We start from the raw sequence: 17181 nt of genomic DNA on the forward strand, positions 1-17181 counted from the left end.
CCAAGATTGCAGACGTTTGTAATATAACATTTATTGATGGATACGACGCAGTATATATGAATTCCCAGCCCTGAAATTGTACTGGCAACAAGTGTGTCCATTGTTTTTTTTTTCTTGTAGCAAATATAGGCAGTGCGATGTTTGTCAGAACTGGTATCATGCAGACTGCATAGGTGTTTCTAATTCCAGAGAAGGAGAAAATAATTACTGCAGCAAAAATTGTCAGGTACTGAACTATGCTTGTATTCCCTAAGACTGCTGTCAATGAATTATTTGTTTAACCATTTTATACAATATCTTTAATTTTGACATGCAAACTTGGTGTTAAAAATCCTGTATGTTGAAATTTAGGTTGTATACCAAACTTAAGTGACATTATATAAATGTATATAATCATGCTTATAAAATATTTGTCAAACATCAAAGAATACGTAAGATATGTATTGCAAATATTTGTACACCTTATATGTAATCATTAAAATATATGCATTCATTTTTTTTATCATTATTTACATGAAAAGTTAAATTCGGTAATATCTTTAGAAATAATGCTTTTTTAACTTACAAAATTGATAAATCTTAATTTGTCATACCAGTATTTATGAAAATCATAAAGAATTTGTGTTACAGGATCTTGGTAATAGAAAGAGCATTGAAACCCAAGGCTATCTAATTTGTACGAGGGGTGTAGCACCCCAGTATAAATCAGATTGCCAAGTGTTTTGATGTTCTTTCTCTTTTGTATCATAGTCAAAAATTAAAAGCATGTTCCCTGATGTTACAATATGAAACCCCAGATAAAAAGTAACCAATGAAGGAGCATCTGAATATGATATTTCTATCGCTATCCCTTTTTCTGTTGTCACAATATGTAAACCTGAGACAAAATGAACCAATCAATGGGCATGCTCTGCAGTGCGGGTAACTAATACCTTCACTCCAGTTAACGCACAGTGCATGTATATGTATACGATTTAACTATAACACATTTTCAACAGAAAGATCCCCATACTATGATACAAAAAGTGTGTTACTTCACATCAACATAAAACATAAACATCTTATTCAAACTTATTAATTATACCCCCAACACAAAAAGTGGCGGGGGGCTATAATGGATTTGCTTTGTCGCGTCCGTCGGTCGGTCGGTTTATCCGTCTCCATTTTAGTGTTTTTATAAATCCTATACCAATTTAAGGATTTTCTTCAAACTTGGCCCAAATGTTCACGTCAACAAGGGGATGTGCAGAACCTATGTTGCCCATGTGTCAAGTCAAGGTCACAATTGAAGGTCAAATATCAAACAATCAAATATGACAGAATGTCATGTCCGCTCTGTATTCACTTATTGAAAGATTTTCTTCAAACTTTGCTCAGATGTCCACCTCAACAAGGTTATGTGCTAAACCCATGTCACCCTTTTGCCGGCTAAAAGTCAAGGTCACACTTGAAGGTCAAAAATTGACTTAGAAAATATTCTTTGATTTTAACATGTTTTTAATATTTCTGAAACTAGAAACGGTATTTGCTTGAAACTTAAAACATATATGAAGGGTCACAATAAAGATATGCAGGTAAAGTTTCATAACTCTGTATTGCATTTTAACAAAGTTATGCCCCTTTTTAAGTCTTCAAATTTACATACAATCAATACTAGACATTATGTCGTGTCCGCTCAATGAATTCTATACTAATGGAAGGATTTTCTTAAAACTTTACCCAAAAGTTCACCCCAACTAGGCAATGTGTAGAACCCATCTTACACTTGTGAAAGCTTCAGGTCAGGGCCACACTTCAAGGTAAAAAAATTCACTTAGAAAATGTTTAGTTCATTGGAAAAATGAAAGGTTATTTGTGACTGTTTCAAACATTATTTGACAATATATATTAATACTATTACCTGTACATTCACCAGTGATAATTTCGTTTTATGTATATGTATTTATGCCACTAAAGTTATTCCCTTTACCACCTTTCCAAGTCGTCTTCTGTCAAGGACATTGATGGGGGTATGAATCGCATTCAGCGATAATTATAGTTTTATGTGATGTTAATAATGAATTCATACAAGACTTTAGAATTTGTATTATTATTTTGCTACTGAAAGGTACCTTCTAATCAAATGCTATGACATTTATGTATATATATTTAGGTGGTAGTTATAAGTGATGGAGAACAAGCAAATGATCAAGATAGAAAACAACCAAGTGATAGTGATAGTGGTAAGACAGTCATTAAATACATTACAAATTACGTTACATTTTGCATCAGTTTATCTATTTTTGTGCCCCCACGTTAGTGGCGGGCATTTACATTTACCCTTGTCCGTCCATGCCATTTTGTTCAGATTATGTTGTACTCAAAATGATTACAACACATATCTGAATATGGAGTAACTATTCTTTCCTTGAGCTGTAGTCAGTATTCGATTAGGTTAGAAAAATTACATTGTTGAGTACAACTAAAATACAATATCCTGTCATAAAAAACATAGGAAATATTTAGAATCAATTTAAAGCTTTTCTGCTCCTAACGGCTTAGTCAAATACTATCCTCTGTTACCAGTTATTTAATTTTATAACCAGTTTTTGGCCAAAAACATACCATAACCGTTTAAACGGATTAATGTGACACCCCTAATAATTACAAAATAGCTTTTCGTTAACCCTCTTCCTCATATATACGTGAAAGAACGCAATTACGACACCCCTCCCCCCCCCCCCCTTTTAGGCCTCAAAATGTCCTCTTTGGGCCCCAAACAAAAGTTTTCATTTTAGAAATGTTGATAAAAAAGAGATCAATTTTTTGGCGACACCCCAAATCAAAAAGGTACATCAATGGGTTGCCATAAAGGGGATGTGCTCCCTTCTGTCTCAGGGGTTTGAAGGGGGCAAGCAGCCATCCTCATCGCCAAGGAAATTTTGGACATATGACAGGGTGAATTAGACCTCAGGGTAATTTGTAAAGTAAAGTGTAACCAACACTGAAAAGCCTTTTACTCTATCCCAATCAATTGAGAAGTTGCAGCGCTTTGAAATCAGTTTTGATGGGAAAAAAGCAATGCAAAACAGTGATTTTGGTAATTTTGAGAAGTTGCCCTGTTGCCATGGTAACAGAAAATTATAGATTGAGCATGCTGTTACAGAGGCTATGGTCCAGTCAACACTTATGCCATGTTTCATCAGTACTGAAATATTTTTCATAGTTTCATAGCAGTTTAAACTTGTAACAGTAGGCTTTTCAATAAAAACGTCCATTTTTCACAATACACTCATGCAGTAAAGGATTAAGTTTACATTGCTTTTTACTCTTTTCAAGAAACAATGTATATAAAAAATTGGTATTGTGTTGGCACTTAAAAGAAATAATTCATAGCCACAAAAAATAATTATATCTCAGAGAAATATTTGAGATCATAATGTTTCAACATGATTTACTTTCTTTTTCAGAAGAAGAATTTGGAAGACATGACAAACAGGATGAAACGTTAATACCTTTCAGTTACATAAACTCACAGGTATTATTACTTTATTTGACATATTCAAAGTTTCCACTAAACAGCAACATTAACGTAATCTATTGTTAGCATATATTTTTGCTGGAAACATTCTGCAGTACATGTAATTATGTACACTCCAACAGGGGTGTAAATAGAAATACTGTGAATCTGTTTAAACACTATGTTGTTTATTGCCCAAACAATCACAATATCTAGAGGTAAATGATGAATTAATAACTGTAATTCATTAAATTTTGTGGGCCTGAAGTTTCATGGGTTTTTAAATAGAGATACTTTTGTGGATTTTCATTTTGTGTGGATATGTGTTTTTAAATAAAAATTTTGTTACTAAAATGCATGGATTAAGCGTTCCATGAAACCCACAAAAAATTTGTTTCACAAAAATGAAACTGAATTTGTATAGTACTCTTTTTATTTTTTCAGTGGGAAAACATGACTTCATTTCTGACCGACATATCATCCTGCGACCAAAAGCACTGGTATGTAAACTTATTTAACATGCAATTAGGATATTAAAGATCATATCATGAGGGTAACACTTACGAGCATGCCAAAATATCTCAAAACCAATGTACAGGACAAATTATTATTGAGCATGGCTGTAAAAAAATGTGTCTATTTTATTACATAATTCTTAATAGATTTTATAATACTTATAAAATTATTCTCTGAATGCATAATTACACAAACAACACTATTTTTTTTTTCAATTTTATTTTAACAACAATAAAGATATTCTTAAACAATAATACCCATACATACAGGAAAAAGTATAATTTATTTTTAGCTCAACTTTCTGAAGCTACTGTAATGACATTCTTGTTGGCATTAGCGTTGCTAAACTCTTGTGGTCCTTTTTCTAAAAAACTGTTAAAGCTATGCACTTCAAACTTGGTATACCTATTATTTGTCTGGAAAGGAAGACATTTCTAAAGGCCGATAATCCTGAAATTATTGTTTGCAAAGTAATGCCTCTTTTTCCACTACAACTTTTGTTACAATGTGATAAATCTGTTGAAGTCCAACTAAACATTTCATATATTTTAAAGTACTTTTGCACATTTTTATGATACGACAATCAAGCTCAAGATTCTTTTTCTTTTATTATTAGTGCATATAAATTTCTGTGGCTGCATATTTCTGAATGTAATGAAGCTGTTAAAGCAGTTTTCAAAAATCAACAACCAATTAATTATTGAAAGAAAAAAATTTGGAAAAAAAAGAACAATTACCTAGAACTATGATTAAATATTTATACATGCAAAATATTGATTTCTCCACAGCAAAGAAAAGAGCCATGAGAGGCATCACCTTTTCAATGAGAACTATGCAAATGAAATCAGAAGAAAACATTATTACGGCATTAAATACTTCAAGACCAAAGTAAGATATATGTCATGTGGTTGATAATTTCAAGTCTTCAGATATATTTATGTCTCCCCCACCTCGGGGGGAGACATATTGTTTTTGCCCTGTCCGTCAGTCCGTCCGTCAGTCCGTCCGTCCGTCCGTCAGTCCGTCAGTCCGTCCGTCCATTCTTCGTTTCCGGACGATAACTAGAGTTCCTTTTGACCTACAGCTCTCAAACTTCATAGGATGAATGGTCTTATTGAGCAGATGATCCCTATTGTTTTTGGGGTCAGTAGTTCAAAGGTCAAGGTCACAGTGACCGTTGGTCAATTTCTCGTTTCCGGATGATAACTAGAGTTTCTTTTGACCTACAGCCCTCAAACTTCATAGGATGATTGGTCTTATAGAGCTGATGATCCCTATTGTTTTTGGGGTCAGTAGGTCAAAGGTCAAGGTCACACTGACCGTTGGTCAATTTCTCGTTTCCGGATGATAACTAGAGTTCCTTTAGACCTACAGACCTCAAACTTCATAGGATGATTGGTCTTATTGAGCAGATGATCCCTATTGTTTTTGGGGTCAGTAGTTCAAAGGTCAAGGTCACAGTGACCGTTGGTCAATTTCTCGTTTCCGGATGATAACTAGAGTTCCTTTTGACCTACAGCCCTCAAACTTCATAGGATGATTGGTCTTATAGAGCAGATGATCCCTATTGTTTTTGGGGTCAGTAGGTCAAAGGTCAAGGTCACAGTGACCGTTGGTCAATTTCTCATTTTTGGATGATAACTAGAGTTCCTTTTGACCTACAACCCTCAAACTTCATAGGATGATTGGTCTTATTAATCAAATGATCCCTATTGTTTTAATGGTCAGTAGGTCAAAGGTCAAGGTCACAGCGACCGTTGGTTAATTTCTCCTTTCCGGATGATAACTAGAGTTCCTTTAGACCTACAACCCTCAAACTTCATAGGATGATTGGTCTTATTGAGCAGATGATCCCTCTTGTTTATGGGGTCAGTAGGTCAAAGGTTAAGGTCACAGTGACCATTGGTCATTTTCTCATTTCCGGATGATAACTAGAGTTCTTATCAGTGAGGACATTTAACTATTATTGATATATCAGTGATATATCAGTTGTCTGGTTTTATATACTCTGTTCTTTTATCTCCATTTCCATTCCTGTTTCCATTCACAGTTATTCTCAGCAGTGGGGGAGACATGCGCTTTTTTACAAAAGCATCCTCTAGTTTTATAATCTCATGTCTTTGAGCTTTTTCTTTGTACTCTCTAACCGATTATACACAGTACACTTCATTGTAGGATTTGAAAACTGTTTTTTTGTGAAATAATCGTCTCGGCTTGACCCCTCAACACTTTTTTTGCACAAACATCACTCAATGTTGCCCCAGACACATATAATATAACATATCATATAATATAACTATAACACAATACCTACATACAACTTTTTTTATCACATTATGTCTCAATATATCTAATTATTAGTACCTACCTACACTGGTGGGCCACTACTATATGCTTTTTAGCCATACCATATCACTTTATAAATACCTACCTACACTGGTGGGCAACTTTTTTTTATCATATATATATTCTCTCATTATATCTAATTATTAATACCTACCTACACTGGTGGGCCAATTCAGTGGAGGCCCACTTTTACATACCATGAAGTCTTGAATTATCTAATTATTAATACCTACCCACACTGGTGGGCCAGTACTATATGCTTTTTAGCCATACCATATCACTTTATAAATACCTACCTACACTGGTGGGCAACTTTTTTTTATCATATTATGTCTCAATATATCTTATTATTAATACCTACCTACACTGGTGGGCCACTACTATATGCTTTTTAGTCATACCATATCACTTTATAAATACCTACCTACACTGGTGGGCAACTTTTTTTTATCATATTATGTCTCAATATATCTTATTATTAATACCTACCTACACTGGTGGGTCACTACTATATGCTTTTTAGCCATACCATATCACTTTATAAATACCTACCTACACTGGTGGGCAACTTTTTTTTATCATATTATGTCTCAATATATCTTATTATTAATACCTACCTACACTGGTGGGTCACTACTATATGCTTTTTAGCCATACCATATCACTTTATAAATACCTACCTACACTGGTGGGCAACTTTTTTTTATCATATTATGTCTCAATATATCTTATTATTAATACCTACCTACACTGGTGGGCCACTACTATATGCTTTTTAGTCTTACCATATCACTTTATAAATACCTACCTACACTGGTGGGCAACTTTTTTTTATCATATTATGTCTCAATATATCTAATTATTAATACCTACCTACACTGGTGGGTCACTACTATATGCTTTTTAGCCATACCATATCACTTTATAAATACCTACCTACACTGGTGGGCAACTTTTTTTTATCATATTATGTCTCAATATATCTTATTATTAATACCTACCTACACTGGTTGGCCACTACTATATGCTTTTTAGCCATACCATATCACTTTATAAATACCTACCTACACTGGTGGGCAACTTTTTTTTATCATATTATGTCTCAATATATCTTATTATTAATACCTACCCACACTGGTGGGTCACTACTATATGCTTTTTAGCCATACCATATCACTTTATAAATACCTACCTACACTGGTGGGCAACTTTTTTTTATCATATTATGTCTCAATATATCTTATTATTAATACCTACCTACACTGGTGGGTCACTACTATATGCTTTTTAGCCATACCATATCAATTTATAAATACCTACCTACACTGGTTGGCAACTTTTTTTTATCCTATTATGTCTCAATATATCTTATTATTAATACCTACCTACACTGGTGGTCACTACTATATGCTTTTTAGCCATACCATATCACTTTATAAATACCTACCTACACTGGTGGGAAACTTTTTTTTATCATATTATGTCTCAATATATCTTATTATTAATACCTACCCACACTGGTGGGTCACTACTATATGCTTTTTAGCCATACCATATCACTTTATAAATACCTACCTACACTGGTGGGCAACTTTTTTTTATCATATTATGTCTCAATATATCTTATTATTAATACCTACCTACACTGGTGGGTCACTACTATATGCTTTTTAGTCTTACCATATCTCATTATAAATACCTACACTGGTGGGTCACAATAACATACTTTCTTGTCTTGAAATATGTAATAATTAGGACCTACCTTCACTGGAGGGCAACTTTTTTTTATCATATATATATTCTCTCAATATATCTAATTATTAATACCTACCTACACTGGTGGGCCACTACTATATGCTTTTTAGTCTTACCATATCTCATTATAAATACCTAAACTGGTGGGTCACAATAACATACTTTCTTGTCTTGAAATATGTAATAATTAGGACCTACCTACACTGGAGGGCAACTTTTTTATCATATGTATATTCTCTCAATATATCTAATAATTAATACCTACCTACACTGGTGGGCCACTACTATATGCGAAAATATTTAGCCTCACCATATCTCATTATAAATACCTACCTACACTGGTGGGCCACAATAACAAACTTTCTTGTCTTGAAATATGTAAAAATTAGGACCTACCTTCACTGGAGGGCAACTTTTTTTATCATATATATATTCTCTCAATATATCTAATAATTAATACCTACCTACACTGGTGGGCCACTACTATATGCTAAAATTTTTAGCCTCATCATATCTCATTATAAATACCTACCTACACTGAGGGGCCACAATAACATACTTTCTTGTCTTGAAATATGTAAAAATTAGGACCTACCTTCACTGGAGGGCAACTTTTTTTTTATCATATATATATTCTCTCAATATATCTAATTATTAATACCTACCTACACTGGTGGGCCACTACTATATGCTTTTTAGTCTTACCATATCTCATTATAAATACCTACACTGGTGGGTCACAATAACATACTTTCTTGTCTTGAAATATGTAATAATTAGGACCTACCTACACTGGAGGGCAACTTTTTTATCATATATATATTCTCTCAATATATCTAATAATTAATACCTACCTACACTGGTGGGCCACTACTATATGCTAAAATTTTTAGCCTCACCATATCTCATTATAAATACCTACCTACACTGGTGGGCCACAATAACATACTTTCTTGTCTTGAAATATGTAAAAATTAGGACCTACCTTCACTGGAGGGCAACTTTTTTTTATCATATATATATTCTCTCAATATATCTAATAATTAATACCTACCTACACTGGTGGGCCACTACTATATGCTAAAATTTTTAGCCTCACCATATCTCTTTAAAAATACCTACCTACACTGGTGGGACACAATTACATATTTGTCTTGATATACGTAATTTTTAGGACCTACATACACTGGTGGGCACCTTTTTAAATATATATTATTTCTCAATTTATCTTAAAACTAATACCTACCTACACTAGAGGCCCACTTTAACATACCATCAAATCTTGAAATATCTAATTATCAATAGCTATCTACACTGGTGGGCCAGTAATATATGCTTTTCAGCCATACCATATCTCATTATAAAAACCTACCGACACTGGTGGGCCACAATAACATACTTTCTTGTCTTGAAATATGTAAAAATTAGGACCTACCTTCACTGGAGGGCAACTTTTTTTATCATATATATATTCTCTCATTATATCTAATTATTAATACCTACCTACACTGGTGGGCCAATTCAGTGGAGGCCCACTTTTACATACCATGAAGTCTTGAATTATCTAATTATTAATACCTACCCACACTGGTGGGCCAGTACTATATGCTTTTTAGCCATACCATATCACTTTATAAATACCTACCTACACTGGTGGGCAACTTTTTTTTATCATATTATGTCTCAATATATCTTATTATTAATACCTACCTACACTGGTGGGTCACTACTATATGCTTTTTAGCCATACCATATCACTTTATAAATACCTACCTACACTGGTGGGCAACTTTTTTTTATCATATTTTGTCTCAATATATCTTATTATTAATACCTACCTACACTGGTGGGCCACTACTATATGCTTTTTAGCCATACCATATCACTTTATAAATACCTACCTACACTGGTGGGCAACTTTTTTTATCATATTATGTCTCAATATATCTAATTATTAATACCTACCTACACTGGTGGGTCACTACTATATGCTTTTTAGCCATACCATATCACTTTATAAATACCTACCTACACTGGTGGGCAACTTTTTTTTATCATATATATATTCTCTCATTATATCTTATTATTAATACCTACCTACACTGGTGGGCCAATTCAGTGGAGGCCCACTTTTACATACCATGAAGTCTTGAATTATCTAATTATTAATACCTACCCACACTGGTGGGCCAGTACTATATGCTTTTTAGCCATACCATATCACTTTATAAATACCTACCTACACTGGTGGGCAACTTTTTTTTATCATATTATGTCTCAATATATCTTATTATTAATACCTACCCACACTGGTGGGCCACTACTATATGCTCTTTAGCCATACCATATCACTTTATAAATACCTACCTACACTGGTGGGCAACTTTTTTTTATCATATTATGTCTCAATATATCTTATTATTAATACCTACCTACACTGGTGGGTCACTACTATATGCTTTTTAGTCTTACCATATCACTTTATAAATACCTACCTACACTGGTGGGCAACTTTTTTTTATCATATTATGTCTCAATATATCTTATTATTAATACCTACCTACACTGGTGGGTCACTACTATATGCTTTTTAGCCATACCATATCACTTTATAAATACCTACCTACACTGGTGGGCAACTTTTTTTTATCATATATATATTCTCTCATTATATCTAATTATTAATACCTACCTACACTGGTGGGCCAATTCAGTGGAGGCCCACTTTTACATACCATGAAGTCTTGAATTATCTAATTATTAATACCTACCCACACTGGTGGGTCACTACTATATGCTTTTTAGCCATACCATATCACTTTATAAATACCTACCTACACTGGTTGGCAACTTTTTTTTTATCATATTATGTCTCAATATATCTTATTATAAATACCTACCTACACTGGTGGGTCACTACTATATGCTTTTTAGCCATACCATATCACTTTATAAATACCTACCTACACTGGTGGGCAACTTTTTTTTATCATATTATGTCTCAATATATCTTATTATTAATACCTACCTACACTGGTGGGTCACTACTATATGCTTTTTAGCCATACCATATCACTTTATAAATACCTACCTACACTGGTGGGCAACTTTTTTTTATCATATTATGTCTCAATATATCTTATTATTAATACCTACCCACACTGGTGGGCCACTACTATATGCTCTTTAGCCATACCATATCACTTTATAAATACCTACCTACACTGGTGGGCAACTTTTTTTTATCATATTATGTCTCAATATATCTTATTATTAATACCTACCTACACTGGTGGGTCACTACTATATGCTTTTTAGCCATACCATATCACTTTATAAATACCTACCTACACTGGTGGGCAACTTTTTTTTATCATATTATGTCTCAATATATCTTATTATTAATACCTACCTACACTGGTGGGTCACTACTATATGCTTTTTAGCCATACCATATCACTTTATAAATACCTACCTACACTGGTGGGCAACTTTTTTTTATCATATTATGTCTCAATATATCTTATTATTAATACCTACCTACACTGGTGGGCCACTACTATATGCTTTTTAGCCATACCATATCACTTTATAAATACCTACCTACACTGGTGGGCAACTTTTTTTTATCATATTATGTCTCAATATATCTTATTATTAATACCTACCTACACTGGTGGGCCACTACTATATGCTTTTTAGTCTTACCATATCTCTTTAAAAATACCTACCTACACTGGTGGGCCACAATTACATATTTTCTTGTATAATTGTACTACGTTACTAATGCAATAAGGGCTATTTTAGCATATTTTCAGTCTTTTTAGTACATGGATTGTAAGTGTCATAGATAATGCATAAATTGCTTCCTTATGATTTCTTGACAATATCATTCTTTTAAACACATTTTCTAATTTTTAATGAAAATTAGCATGAATCTAAAGGTGTCCTGGTTTGAATAATTTGAAGAATATTTAAGTACAAATTTATAAATCAAAGAATATTAGCAGAAAGTTCTATTTATGAAATTGATACTCTTTCTTAATATAAATTCTTTTGATACTCAACTTGATAATTTTATATGAAAACTTTACAAAATGAATATTTTGTTTTGTTGGAGATTAAGTAAAAAATACATGTAAAGCATAATATCTTATGTTTCATTTTGTAATAAAATTTGGGAAAAAATGCATATTAGGCTAACTTCTTTTGAATTGAAATAACTTAGTCCTCAACAAACCTCAATTTCATATGTTGCATCATATTTCTGGTGTAATATTGTTCATAATATATGGGACACCTGGTTTGACCATTTTATAACGTCTAATTTTGTGTTTATTTTATTATATTTTCCTTCAGACTGTAGAACAACTGCATGAACAATTGCAGAATCAATTTATGTATCAAATGCTGGACCCAAAGTAAGTTTGATATTCACAATTTTTGGCCATTACACACTTATTCATATGATTAAACATACGTATTTCCAGCACATGTTACCAGTTACATAAATGATTTAATATACAAATAATATGCATTTATTTTATCATACAAAAAAATGAATAACAAATATTATACTGCAGTTAACTTATTTATACAATCAAACTTAACATCAAATTGTTCCCAGATGATAAATAAGTTTTGAAAAAAGCATTTCTAACACTAAATTGGTTAGTATTTGTTATTTTACAATGTTAAAAAATTAAAAAGGTCAAGTGGCTGCTTCTTTTTTGAGCAATTTAACTTTTTGAATGCTTACTAATGAAAAATAACCTACACTTACAACAATCAGTTTTATGGTTATATTTGCAGGTATCCAGCAACAGGACTAAGAATCCAGATGATTAGGTCTGTGCAGACAAATTCTTGCCTTTACAAGTTGTTCTGCAGAAACCAAATGTATGTCCCTGAATGCTATCCTTTAAATATTACAAGTCATGTTTAATATTGTTTACATAGGAAACACTCACATTCAATATAATACCTAGAAAATAAAAAAACTGAGGTACAATTAATTACCTTTTAACTGAAAAAAAAAATGCATTTATTATCACTGGTGAGAGAATTTTTATTGCTAAATTTAACATCATTGTAGATAGGGATAAAATAAATCCATGGCACTAACATGTTACAAAATTTTACAAATGAAGATGTAAACCTGTCTGAAAAAAAAATCATGGCACTAAAATGAAATGGCTGGGGCATATTGTGTTACCCTGTTCCGTCATTCCAAAGTTTCCTCATTCCATCATCATCAGTTTCTGTTCATTATTCTTGTAATATTTTCACACATTCAACTCAAATTTGACATATGGATATGTCATAGGAAAATGCAGGCTTAGTTCGCATTTAGTCATTGTTTGAGGATTTTTGGGATATTTATACCCCTTCAACTTAAAAAAATTTCCATTCATTATCTCCACAAATTTACCATATTCAACTCAAATTCAATACATGGATATGTCATAGGAATACCCTGGCTTAATTTAAATTTGGTTGTGGTTTGATTATTTCTGACAGAGTTATCCCTCTTAAACTTTGGAAAAAAAAATTATTATTTCCGTCAACGGTTGTACACATTCAACTAAAATTTGACATATAGGTATGTCTAAGTAATTACCCAGCCAAGTTTGAATTTGATCATGGTACGATGATTTTGCACAAAGTTATCTCTCTTGAACCTTGAAAAAATTTGAAATTTTCAGTTTCCAAACTCTTAGTTTTGTGGAAATGTATGTAGTCATTATCTCGGCTACAAATATGCAGTTTGCAAAAGGTTAACACTGAATATTTTCATGACCTTGAAGCTTTGTATAAAAATGGTTTATGTTTAAATTGAATAGTTTAAGGGCTTAAAACAACTTAAAATGAAAAAATATTTTGTGCAAACAAATTTGGAATTTAATATTTTCATAAAAATATGAAATTATGGCTGCATGTGAGGTATCCGTGGTGAGATGATAAATTTTAAGTTTGAAAATTTAACAAGTTGATGTAAAAATTATGTATGTTTAGTACATTTGTTCTTTTGTTTACTACAAATTATTTTATTGTTTTGGACAATCACTGAATAAGTATTTTGCTGATTTTTTACTTATCTTTATTATGCTACTTTTATCCACTTATAGAACACATAATATAAAAGATGTAGCACCATTTTGTATTAGTAATGGTTGTATTATTTCAGAATATCACACAGTTACTTGGCTTATCTGCTTCTAAAGGAAGCCCTGGCTTTCATTGTCGCCACCTACAAGACTATAAGTTACACAGAGGCAGATAAAAGCTGCAGTGAGACAGAGAAAGATATTAGGGATATAATCCCTAAACTGAAAAAAAATTGAGGCTGTCATAGACCACATTGTTTCAACTGATTTTCTTTAAATATATTTATCACAAAGTCTTACACAAAACAAGTTGACTTAGTTACAAGATGTGTATGATATGCTGAAGATATTATGTAATATTCGTGATAGGTTCATATTGGATAGTGGGCATGCAATTTTGTGTTTATAATGATGTCATTTAATATGCAAGTCATTTTGATGATATTATATAGTGGGCATACAATTTTGGGTGTATAATGATGTAATGCAATCTGTAAGTCATTTTGATAATATTATATAGTGGGCATACAATTTTGGGTGTATAATGATGTAATGCAATATGTAACTCTTTTTGATGATATATAGTGGGCATGCAATTTTGGGTGTATAATGATGTAAAGTAATATGTAAGTCATTTTGATGATATTATATAGTGGGCATACAATTTTGGGTGTTTAATGATGTCATTTAATTTGTAAGTCATTTTGATGATATTATATAGTGGGCATGCAATGTTGGGTGTATAATGATGTAATGTAATATGTAAGTCATTTTGATGATATTATATAGTGGGCATACAATGTTGGGTGTTTAATGATGTAATGCAATATGTAAGTCATTTTGATGATATTGTATAGTGGGCATGCAATTTTGGGTGTTTAATAATGTCATGTAATATGTAAGTCATTTTGATGATATTATATAGTGGGCATATAATGTTGGGTGTATAATGATGTAATGCAATATGTAAGACATTTTGATGATATTATATAGTGGGCATGCAATTTTGGGTGTTTAATGATGTAATGCAATCTGTAAGTCATTTTGATGATATTGTATTGTGGGCATACAATGTTGGGTGTTTAATGATGTAATGTAATATATAAGTCATTTTGATGATATTATATAGTGGGCATACAATGTTGGGTGTTTAATGATGTTATGTAATATGTAAGTCATTTTGATGATATTATATAGTGGGCATACAATATACAATTATTGACTAGTGAGCCATTGAATATGATGTGATATTCACCGGCAGATGACATATTGACCGAGGCAATAGCCGAGGTCAATATGACTTTCTGCCGGTGAATATCACATCATATTCAATGGCTCACTAGTCAATAATTGTTTTATTATATGGGCCCAAGAAATAAAAAAAATCACAAAAAGTACAACCTTATATACATGTACAATTTTTGCATCGTTGAAGCGTGGGGAAAAAGACGCACGTGTTAGGCGTGCAACGACTTTGCGAACGCTGCGCATACAAAAGTAATTCAAGTTTATGCTCAACATTGCGGTGAAGCCTTTAAGTAAAATGGTAATGTATTGATATTTTAATCGAGAAATATGCCATATGGAACAAAAAGCAACAATTACTTTTTAAGTAACACGCGTATTTAACAGCCTACGGTGTATGATCATTGAATATGAGTCTCAATCTATTTTTAGACTGGGAAAATCCAATTCAGCCAGTGAATATAATACTACACCCAGAACTTATGATTTTATAAAAAGTTCTGTTGACTGCCCGTACGAAAACTTCCGCCCTGAAAAAAGCAGAAATTCCGCCTAGCTACTAGGCGTAATCCGTCTAAGGCATTTCAGGTTTACATATCACAGATTCCTCCTATAAGCAGGAATACGCTGCGAAATATGCAAATTTTCTTAGGAGGAAAACAGTTAGGGTAGCAGGAAAAAAATCCTCCTTAGAAAATTTAACCAGGAAAAAATTCAGCTTAAGGAAAGCACTAGCAGGAGAAAATTCCGCCTTAGGAAAATTCTTAGCCGGAAAAAATTCCGCCTAAAATATTTTAACCAGGAAAAAAATACCTACTTAGAAAATCACTAGCAGCAGAAAATTCTTCCTAAGGAATACTAGCAAAAAAATCCGCCTAAGGAAATGAAGTTATTCAATTTTGTGATAGTACACTAATAAAGCTGAATTATGGATGGATACAACATTATTATTTAGCTGCATAAGAATAATTGGAATCCAAAATTGCAGACAGACAATAGGTGATCACAATTACAAAGCTTTTAAGTTATTTTTGTGAGCTTTACCATAATGTATTTTACATTAGGGTGCATGTACAGTACTAAAAGAGTCACACAAAAAACAGAAACACGAGTTATATTTTTTATTGCACTGCTATTGTATTGTTTTAATCGATGGCAAATTATTTCATTTTATTTCACTGTAAATGTTTTTTGTTCAGCCAGTTGTTTTCATTTTTATTCCAAGCATAACTGATCTGCTTTAAGTTATGGCATCGTTAATATCCTTGTCCTTGACTCCTCCTCTCCCATTCTTTTTACACCAGCTTGAGACATATCCTGAAACACAAACAGTCATCAGTAAAACACTGCCACCACTAATATCTTATATTATTGTTTCTTGTCATTGTTTGCAGTTATAATTATACATGCATTTAAACTATAATTCATTACAACCAAACTTAGTGTTACAAATTTACTCTCACTCAACTTAATGCAAAATTATTTAATTTATTTGAAATATATTTTTATTGTTTAAATGTATCCAAAAGTTACTTACCTGAATTTTTATGATATTGGTATTTATCTTCTTATCCAAGGTCATAATGTAGCATTCAAAATTCATTTACAACTGAGCATATCCAGATTATTGTCATTTTCATTCACAAGGTTAAGTCTTATTTTTTTTTCTTTGAAAAATTCAAAAATATTCAATCCTTACACTTTAAACAAAAT

The 17181-nt window shown here is 32.3% G+C and overlaps 1 protein-coding gene across 1 annotated transcript; it reads left to right on the plus strand.

Annotated features, from left to right (window-relative positions):
* The first annotated feature begins 99 nt into the window (after window positions 1-99).
* On the plus strand, window positions 100-15971 carry LOC132712963 (uncharacterized). The gene is made up of 8 exons (XM_060695405.1): window positions 100-226; window positions 2153-2222; window positions 3450-3517; window positions 3944-3999; window positions 4804-4903; window positions 12476-12537; window positions 12929-13015; window positions 14304-15971. The coding sequence occupies exons 4-8, from the start codon at window positions 3953-3955 to the stop codon at window positions 14458-14460; spliced, it is 453 nt and encodes a 150-aa protein (XP_060551388.1). The 5' UTR covers window positions 100-226; window positions 2153-2222; window positions 3450-3517; window positions 3944-3952; the 3' UTR covers window positions 14461-15971.
* Window positions 15972-17181: the final 1210 nt, after the last annotated feature.

The sequence above is a fragment of the Ruditapes philippinarum genome, unplaced genomic scaffold (assembly GCF_026571515.1).
Source record: "Ruditapes philippinarum isolate M1 unplaced genomic scaffold, ASM2657151v2 ctg2500_1_1_1_1, whole genome shotgun sequence".
Classification (NCBI taxonomy): Eukaryota; Metazoa; Mollusca; class Bivalvia; order Venerida; family Veneridae; genus Ruditapes; species Ruditapes philippinarum.

Excerpts from the sequence above, each read along its gene's own strand:
- LOC132712963 (XM_060695405.1), top strand. The coding sequence starts at position 3,953 with ATGACTTCATTTCTGACCGACATATCATCCTGCGACCAAAAGCACTG. Across the intron at positions 4,904-12,475 it reads TTAAATACTTCAAGACCAAA|ACTGTAGAACAACTGCATGA; the intron begins GTAAGATATATG and ends ATTTTCCTTCAG. Across the intron at positions 12,538-12,928 it reads TATCAAATGCTGGACCCAAA|GTATCCAGCAACAGGACTAA; the intron begins GTAAGTTTGATA and ends TTATATTTGCAG.